Raw genomic sequence first — 10000 nt, forward strand, 5'->3', positions numbered from 1 at the left:
GTCAAAGCATGCATGCATTTCTTTCTTTGATGAACTCTGCTTCTGTTACCAAAGAGGTCCATTGAAGAAATATTTCCTTTTGAAATGTATATGCTAATGAATTTGTTCTGTTTAAATGTTTTGTTTTTCTTCTTGTATTCGAACAAATTGACTAACAGTCTTCTTTCAGGTACTTGGTAGTTAGTGTCTATACTGTTATCAATGTGTGTCGTGCATGATTTCGGTAGATAACTGTGATATATTTTGTCAAGTGTGCCATATAAATATAACGGTTAAACCTACAATTAACGCTTCTTGAAAAAAAACAATAATCATCACGCTAACTTTTTTTCTAAATATCTATAAACCCTGATAAAAAACGTCATAAACCACTGTATAAATGTGAGTCTTGTCTCTTGCCGTTGCCCAATGTTTCAAACTGTTTATTAAACTTTTAAACCTCAAAGGCAACAGCGACATTGAGCGCTATCAAATGGCAAATAAGAAAATCCCGTTCAAATATACCCGGCCAGTTGAAGATTGGCTGCAGGAGAAAGGTAATCCTTCACCGGAACGGTAGAATGTGTTTCATTGTTCCTTTATTTTATTCCTCCCGTCATGCCATCGGCTTGTTACCTCTGCTCTCTGAGAATGAATAAACCATCATTTAAAGATCCCTCTGTTAAAAAACGAACTCAAACCCACATGCTGGTTTATAGTTTTAGTTTATTTTATTTTTTGTCAATTTCCCATTTACCTTTTTATCATCATCACCTTTTAAAGTTGTTTTAAGTTCATTCATCGATAGTGTCCAGTTAAAGGGACTGGTTGAAGCTGCACCTAAACTACAAATAATACATAAAAGACAATCACAAACACGAAGGAATAGGTAGGAGTATGTTGCAATTCTGAGTCCGATGTTAGATATATCTGAACCCCCTGCCAAATTTCAAAAACCTCTGCAGAGTATGGGCCCGCAGTGACCGAACCAACATGGCAAGCAGGTCCTTCCCTCATGCTGTCATTTGTGTGATGGTGGTCATACACATTACATCCCCCCAAAAAAATGACACCTCTCTTTGTCACTCACAAAGAGACCTAATTAGGTGCATTTTCGTTAGCGAAATGGCAGAGGAAATGGATTTCTCCACGCCTGGGGTAGTGCGTGCCGTTTGAGAGCGGTGTATGGTCCTGCGTTTCCCCTTGCAAATGTTTTTTGCTCCAGGATTGGCCACAGGGATTGAATGCAACACTCTATCCATCTGCTCCTATTTTTCTATCCCATAATAAAAAATGATTCACATAAACCTAATATCGCACTTAAAATGCATTTAAAGGTCATCGCTTTTAAACCTCTAAACCCGATTCTAAAGTCCCTTTAACATTTGCTAAAACACAAACCGGTGTGGGAAAAGAAAATCCCATTATGGCTGCATGCGTGGCTCCACATGCTGTTTCATTTCCTTGTTTGTGATACGAACGTCTTGTCGCTGTCATTTCATGCTGTCTTTTTTTTGTAATTGTGTTAATGTGGCACGCCTAACAAACCAACAGTGTCCGTATGTGTGTGTGTGTGTGTGTGTGAGAGTATTTCATAGAAATTAGATTTCTAATTATGATTTTTTTCCCCCATTGCGGCAGTTTGATTTGTGTGTTCTCATTGCATAACTAATGCATGAGATGTGTTCCACACCCAATAATATTTAGCCCTTCCCTAATGAAATTTACTGTGACACGTGTTGAATGTGTATTGCTGACTCTTTATCATAATCTGCCAAAGCCTAGTATACATATTTATGAATGTTTCATCCACAGTTTTTTGTCCGGAGAATATTGGAATGCAAAGGACCCCCCCTTTAAAATTAAATCAAAAACCAGAAAAAACACATTTTGTTTATCATCGTATATCCTTGAAATACCCCAAAGCTGAATCTTAATGCACAAACTTTTTTTATAATTTTTTTTAATCCAAACACAATTCTCCCACCAATCGCTGGTAGGCTACCGCTAGCAGTACCGTTAACAATTGATTTTCTTTCTTTATTATTACTCACATTTTCTTCATTTTGAACCTTAAAAACAAATCTATTCAGTGTTTATGGTTTTAAAAAGGCTCCTGTGGCGAGTGGAATAAAAATGATGTTTCATGAGCATAGAAGCATAGCTAGAGAGAAGCCCTGGCTTATCAGCCAGAAAGCCTCGTCTCACCTGACATCCATGAAGCCCAAGGATGGAGCACTGTAGTGTGACTGCGTTGCCGCTAATTAAATCAAGCTAAAAAAACGAAATACATGCAAGCTAACTCGCTCACAAGATGGGATGGACACGCATTGCTGAGCTCATCCAATATTAAGAAATTATCTAAAATGTACATATATTCCTTTTCTGTGGATCAATCATTGTCTCAGGAAGTCTGAGGAATATAGTCAACACATACTAGCAGGGGTAAAACCCAGAAAACTAGTCCAACCTAAACCCAAGTCCACATAACCAGATAATTGGTGGGCAAACTGCCAGGGGACCATGCTTTCTTTGCTAGCTTGTTTTGAACAAAATCAAGCAACCATTTTAGTAGGCTGCCAGAATTCAGCAAGGGATCCTCTGCATTGCACCATGTTGGACGTAGTTATTCTATACATGCTTTATTATTCATTTATTTATTAACTTTGTAACCTTTGGCGACATCACGTGTGTGTGTCCCAATCACACCGCCCATTCATCAGATAGACATCAGACAGCAATCAGCGGCTAGTATCCAAGGCCAGTCCAGCCTCCCTAATGACTGCTACAGTCACCCTCCTTTCATAGCGCAGCCAAAGCCCACACTTTACAGCGTCTATAACCCATGGGTTTCCTCCATCGAAGGGCATGCGTTAACCGTCCCCCCCTCTTCCCTCCCCCTTTCCTCCCTCCTCCCTCCTCCCTCCTACCACGCTGCGCCAGGTCGTCAGCTGACCATCTTCAACACCCAGGCCACCATCTCCATCGGCGGCAACGACCGCAAGCGTCCCTACCAGGGTCAGCTGTCGGGCCTGTACTACAACGGCCTGAAGGTGCTCAACATGGCGGCGGAGGCGCACGCCAACATCAAGGTGAACGGCAGCGTGCGGCTGGTGGGCGACGTGCCGGCCAGCCGCGGGGCGGCGCGCACCACCACCTCGGTGCCCCCCGAGATGTCCACCACCTTCATCGAGACCACCACCACCCTCTCCACCACCACCACCCGGAAGCAGCGCTCCCCGCCCACCATCCAGGTAAGGGGCGTGGCCGACGGGCGGGGGCGTGGCCGACTGGGTGGGGGCGTGGCCGACCTGTTGGGGGAGGTATGGGGTTTGGTATGGGGGGAGGGGGTGGAGGGGGGAGGGTGGAGGAAGGGATGAGGGGTGGAGATGTCCAAGGGCCGAAGCTAATTGTTTTGATATTGAAATCTGGTTTATTTGACCTGAAAAATGGTTGAATCGATCCAACTCTGACTGGTGGCAGGTGTTCATGTTGGACCTCAGGTGGGGGTGGGATACATGAGGGGAGGGGGTCGGTGCTGTGGGAGTGGTCGGGAGGTGTAGCAGGATGTGCAGTGATCCGAAAATAAAAGTTCTCAAAGGTCGAATTTCTAATACGATCTTAAAGGTCAAACCTCTAATATGACCAAATAGTCTCTATTCTGACTTATGTGATGTAGTCATTTGCATTATAATACGTTTAATATAGTAAATGTACAATTATTTGACCTTGACCTTTACTGGCATGGTACCTCTAAGCTTTGTTTTGGAGGATTGGTGCTTACGGTCTTGGTGTAAGAGGTGTTCTTTTCCTCTTAATTGGTCTTTCAGTTTCTGGATGCTATTCAGTTGTAAAAGTGGATTGAATAAAATACTGCTTCATACTGAGGCGCGTGAAGTTGGACCACTCTGTACCTTTCTCTCTCTCTCCCTTTCTCTTTCTCTGTCTCTATCTCTCTCCCCGCTGAATCTCTCGCTCTCTCTCTCTCTCTCTCTCTCTCTCTCTCTCTCTCTCTCTCGGAGGCCAATGTGCTCTGACTCTAAGCCAATGAATGTCACCGGAGTGCCAAGAAAGTAATCAAGCCAAGCACTCCTTTGACACTTGGAGGACAAATTGAGCCACTCAGTGTTCATATTAAAACCATAACTCTCCCTAAGGGCTATCCTGGTCCGGGATGGGATTGCTCAGGCTGGGATGGGAGGTGGAGAGAGACAGGAGCCACTGTTGTCAAGCTTGTCACTTTAAAAGCTGATTGGCGTCTGTGTGTTGCTGATACGAGCCCCCTGTGGTATGGATGTTTATGGATTGTTTGGGAGTACAATGAGCTGCCTTTCTTAAACACACACGCCTAGATACACATAGACACACACACACACACACACGTAGGCACACCTACACACTCATAGACCAGCCTAGACACAAAGATACGCACACACACACACACCCCTAGGCACACATACCCACACACCTAGACACAAAGATACGCGCACACACACACACAAATACACACGCAGACACACATACATACACCTAGACACAAAGATACACGCGTGCACACACACAAACACACACCTAGATGCACAGACACGGAAACGAAACACGGCCAAACACACAGACACCCACACGCACCTACACACACACACACACACAAGTGTAAACAAAAAACCTATGAACAATTAAACATGGAGCTGTCTCTGCTCCTGTCTTCACCCTTACCCTTATCTCACTGATTTGTGACATGAGCGCTCTTTGATGACCGTGACCCAGCACATATCCTCACCATCATCTTCATCATGTTACACCGCAGTCTGCGGCATTTCTGAAAAGGTCACAATGGATAAGAAATCACAAGATAAGAAAATACTGACGAGAATGAGAAAATGTCACTTAGTGTCAAAAGCTATTAATATTAAAGCGATGTCAAGGAAGCAGGGTTATTATGAGAGATATTTCATCGACAACAGGCAAAGTCCTTTCCAAGGTGAAATAACCAACCAACCAAACTCCCAATGTTGATAAGAAACGGTCCAATATGTTAGGGGTCAGGTCAACAACTTTCCCTGCTTTTCCAACTCAACTTTTCTACCTTAACCTTGCAACCTCGACTCAACCATGACAGTTTGGGTTTCTCTTATTTTTTTTCCCCACACTAAATCCAACCAGTCTCCAGTCTTTTTCCCACTACCATATCTTTCTGTGTTTGTCCACACATGCTGGTCCCTGTGCCTCTGATACATAAGTACTTCCCACTCCCTGCTTACGTCCCCGCGGCGGGGTCCAGCTTTGATTCACTGCCGGCCGCGTGACAGAATTTTCCTGTGTTTTTTCTTTGTCTTTCCCTGTGGCCTTTAGGAGTACGTCCGCATGGTACGGTCTGACAGGTGCATAGTAGTGTTTTGAGAGGTACAAGCAGAGGACTTGTGGCTGTGTGTTTGCTCTGGGGGGTTAGGAGGGGGTGGCGGGTGGGGGACCGGGGACAGTGCTTCTGGGGGTCTTCATCTGTAACGGCAGTGCAGGGTCTGGGAGCTATCGTTGTGTGTTGTGTGTGTGTGTGTGTGTGTGTGTGTGTGTGTGTGTGTGTGTGTGTGTGTGTGTGTGTGTGTGTGTGTGTGTGTGTGTGTGTGTGTGTGTGTGTGTGTGTGTCACACATGTATGGCCAGACATATTGCAAGAGGAAAAAGGGAGAAAGGCGAAAAAGGGAGAGCGAGAGAGAGAGAGAGAGAGAGAGAGAGAGAGAGAGAGAGAGAGAGAGAGGGAGCAAGAGAGAGAGTGGGAGAGAGAGAGTGGGAGCAAGAGAGAAAGAGAGAGAGAGAGAGAGAGAGAGAGAGAGAGAGAGAGAGAGAGAGAGAGAGAGAGAGAGAGAGAGAGAGAGAGATGCTGGAGGTGGGACGACCAGAAAAAAGGTCAGCTGTAGGGAAATGTGTGTGTGCGTGTCCGTACATGGGCGCGGAAGCTGTCATTAATTAAGCGTGAGATTGGCTGCCCTGGTCTGGTCCTGTTGATCCAGAGATGTCACGCCATTACACACCTCACCTCAGACACCCTGAGGACACCAGCCTGCCTCCGGGGACATCACCATAATCACACACACACACACGCGCGCACACACACACACACTTGTGTGTGTACGTACACGCAAATACGTGCACGCACATGCAAACACATACCTAGACACACAGACACACACACACATACCTGGGCACACTCACCTGGAGACCTGCAGGCACATGCACGCACACGCTTAGACATGCATACACACACACAAACACAAACCTAAGAACACAAACTCACCGGACCCATGCACACGCACACACCAACACACACATACTCCTCAACACCCATAAACACGCACGCCACGCCCACACATATAAGCACATGCACATATGACTAGACACACACATGTGTGTATACACATACGCATGCACACGCATACACACGCATACACAGCTTGACACACACTCACACATCAAATACTCACAAACACGCACCCACACCCACAAGACACACGCAACCCACATACCTAGACACCCAAACGTTTGCACGCACGCTCATTCTCAGAGGCCTTGTTCACTGGTGAAGAGACGCTAGATAATAACAGAGAGGCTGTTATGGCTTTTGTCTAATCCTTTGGGGCAGTATGAGTTGTTCCACACGCTGCACAAACCAAACTAAAGATGGAAGGTTTGAAACCAAGAAGGAGTCCCTACGAAAGGGGGCAGTTTCACTTTCTAACTTTTCTTCATTTTGACTCTTTGCAAGGGTAACTAATGCATGGTCATATTACAACGGCCATGGCTTCACTTGGATGCATATGAGCAACCAATTCACCATGAGTTAATTGAGCCCCGGGTACTTTGGGCGAATTGTGTCCAATCCTCAGTCATGCGTGACATACAATTGTTTAAAGAAATATATTCATGGGAAATGTAGTTTTGGAGAGTTTGAAGCATGAAACCGAGCAATTATTCACAGGTTTGACTTCTTAGCATCCTAGCTCCCTAGGATAGCATACTCAGAGGGTTTTTAGCTAAACCAAGCATGCCTTTAACACGCGTGAGTGTCAAACACGTGCGCGGTGGTCGCACAGGGAATAGTCTATTTACGGGGGGGAGGGTGCTCTTTATCACAAGAGGGTAATGTTTCCCGCTAGCAATTAACTCGCGCTATTGGCAAGAGATGTTTTGCTCCAATAAGAACGGGAGGCTGTGGTGGGCTGTACCGTTGGGGGAGGCGTCTGTGGCAGGTGGATTGGAAGTGATTTGCATGATCGTCTGGCTTAAGAAATTGCCTGCGTCTTCATCGGCAACTGGTCGCACGCCCGGGAGAACGCAAACAAGATGTGAGCCACTTGCCCATCAATTGGCTTTCTTTGGTCCGAAAAGTGGGGCGGGAGGGGGATGAGAATTATAACGATATGAATTAGCATAAATTAACGTGGCGCAATTAAATGATATTAGCATTGATGGGTTTTTGTTTGGTGCTGTAACATGTTTATGTATTAATGTCTTCCCCCCCCCATTAATAATATGAATTTATGTGACAGGAAAATAAATGTACTTTGAAGTTTGAAAGGAAACGTTAAACAGCCGCAGGTCGTACATTCCCAGCCCGTGATACTGCAGAGGTACGGTGTTGTCCTTCTGATCCACTTACCAACCGCATATCCCCCTCTCTTATGTATTCCACCCTGCGTAAAACCATCCTGCAGTCCAGGCTTGCATAATTACACCGGATTTATGCTCAACCTTTTCTTGGAAGTGTCTGTAGCTTTTTACATGGACTCTCTCTTGGATGGCGACGACGTCATTAATGTGCTTGTGCTTGGCCTGCTTTTCTGTACTTTGTGCCGACGTGTATGTTCTATGTGTGTGTGTGTGTGTGTGTGTGTGTGTGTGTGTGTGTGTGTGTGTGTGTGTGTGTGTGAGGTGTGTGTCTATTTCTGTGTGTCATGTTCACTGAGTTTGTTTTTATGATGTGTCGCCCACGCTGCCGTCCGTCAGAGCGGCTGTAATTGTGTGATGGTGGAACTGGCAGGCAGAGGGTTCTTACGTCGACTCTGTCCATTGTTATCCTCTCGCTCTCTCGCTCTCTATTTCTCTGAATTTCTTTCTCTCTCTCTCTGTATATCTCTCTTTATCCGCCTCATCCCTTCTTTCTTTCCCTTTCTCTCGGTCCCTCTGTGTCCCACTCTCTCCTCTCTGAATTTCTTTCTCTCTCTCTCTCTGTATATCTCTCCTTATCCACCTCATCTCTTCTTTCTTTCCATCTCTCTCGGTCACCCTGTGTCCCTCTCTTTCTTTTTCTCTACCTCCCTCAATTGCCTTCGCTATCTTCTTTCTTTCTTCTTTCTTCCTTTCTCTCAGTCTTTCATTGCTTCCGGTCTTTCGTTTGTTTCCTTTCTATCTTTCTCACCCTGGTTTCTCATTCTCTTTGTCTCCATTCATCTCTCTCCACAAGGCCTCCCAGTGTATTCTGGGAGATGGATGCTGGATGTCCGTTGGTTGTGTGGGGCGTCCAATTAGGAGACAGCTGACTGATGGCGAGCTGATGTTTATGTGTGTAGAGCTCATTAAAGGACTGCAACCACAACGCACACACAGACAAACACAGAACAAAAAAACTAATTTTGCATACTTCAGACTTGTAGATTGTGTTTTCATACACCTATATTGGACATTTGCATATATTCTCAAGCATAGGCATAGTCATGGATACCTAAGTGACAACAACTCTCACAAAACACTCACGCACACACAGACCATTCAAACACAAGCTTACACCCGTGAACAAACATACACGCAGCCCATATGCCTAGACACACATGTCCACACATATGAACACACACACACACATGCACACACTTGACACACACATCCATGAACAAAGACACCGACGCACACACATACATACTAGAACATACCTACACACAAGCACACACACACACGAAAACAAAAGCACACTCACATACACACTAGAACACCCACACACATACATACACACACACACACACACACACATACACCATACACACACACATATAGTACAAAGACATCGTTCTACCCTCTGGCTGTGTCTGGTCGGTCCCCTTCCACCATTATCTCACCTAACACGCTCATGGCGTCGCTGTCAGGGTGTGTTTGAACGTGCTGTCGCAGGAGGAGCCATGCGCCATGCGTTCCTGATGTACTTTATGCATTTTTCATGCTGCTCGCCACGGTGGGCGTTCGAAGACTGTGTCTGTGATCCGTCAGCAGAGGGACTGTGTCTCTGGGTCCATGTCCATTAGCAGAGAGAAAGTGTGTGTATGTGGTACCGTATGTAAGTGCTTGTGGGTTTGTTTTGTGTGCATGTCCGTACTTTCTATATGTTTGTGTTAGTGTGTCTATGATTGTGTGTGTGAGCGTGCGAGTGTGTGTTTGTGTGTGCATGTGCATAAATGCTGGTGGGGTTGGCAGTTTGAGTGTGAGGCCCAGCATGCTGCTCCAGGGTTTTATAAACTATGGGGGGGATGGTGTGTGTGGGGGGTGGGGTTGGGGGGTTGTAATGGATGTCCCCCCACGCCTCAACACACAGCTGATAGATTTCCGGGACTGTGTGTGTGTGTGTGTGTGTGTGTGTGTGTGTGTGTGTGTGTGTGTGTGTGTGTGTGTGTGTGTGTGTGTGTGTGTGTGTGTGTGTGTGTGTGTGTCTCTGTGTGTGTGTGTGTGTGTGTGTGTGTGTGTGTGTGTGTGTGTGTGTGTGTCTGTGTCTGTGTCTCTGTGTGTGTGTGTGTGTGTGTGTGTGTGTGTGTGTGTGTGTGTGTGTGTGTGTGTGTGTGTTTCCGTGTGGTTGTTTGTGTGTGTGTGTGTGTGTGCGCGTGTGTGTGTGTGTGTGTAAACCCCAGTGTCCAATCAGTTGCCATCAACACAGCAGGAAGCGTTCATACACCAAGAGGAAAAAACACACAAACACATACACAAACATGCCCACCCACACACACATACGCAGACGTCAGTTCTACATATCCTGTACGGGCAGACAC

The 10000-nt window shown here is 45.9% G+C and overlaps 1 protein-coding gene across 18 annotated transcripts in view; it reads left to right on the forward strand.

The window, feature by feature from the left end:
- The window catches only part of nrxn3b (neurexin 3b), a 286336-nt gene that overhangs the window by 250617 nt on the left and 25719 nt on the right, over window positions 1-10000 (forward strand). For 14 of the 18 annotated variants that reach the window (XM_030345350.1, XM_030345342.1, XM_030345346.1 and 11 more), the window contains 2 exons: window positions 447-536; window positions 2923-3233. In XM_030345350.1, the coding sequence (XP_030201210.1) occupies window positions 447-536; window positions 2923-3233 (401 nt within the window). The remainder of the gene's footprint in view (window positions 1-446; window positions 537-2922; window positions 3234-10000) is intronic. The other 4 variants (XM_030345345.1, XM_030345338.1, XM_030345339.1 and 1 more) reach the window with 1 other exon arrangement.

The sequence above is a fragment of the Gadus morhua genome, chromosome 21, assembly GCF_902167405.1.
Source record: "Gadus morhua chromosome 21, gadMor3.0, whole genome shotgun sequence".
In the NCBI taxonomy this organism is placed as follows: Eukaryota; Metazoa; Chordata; class Actinopteri; order Gadiformes; family Gadidae; genus Gadus; species Gadus morhua.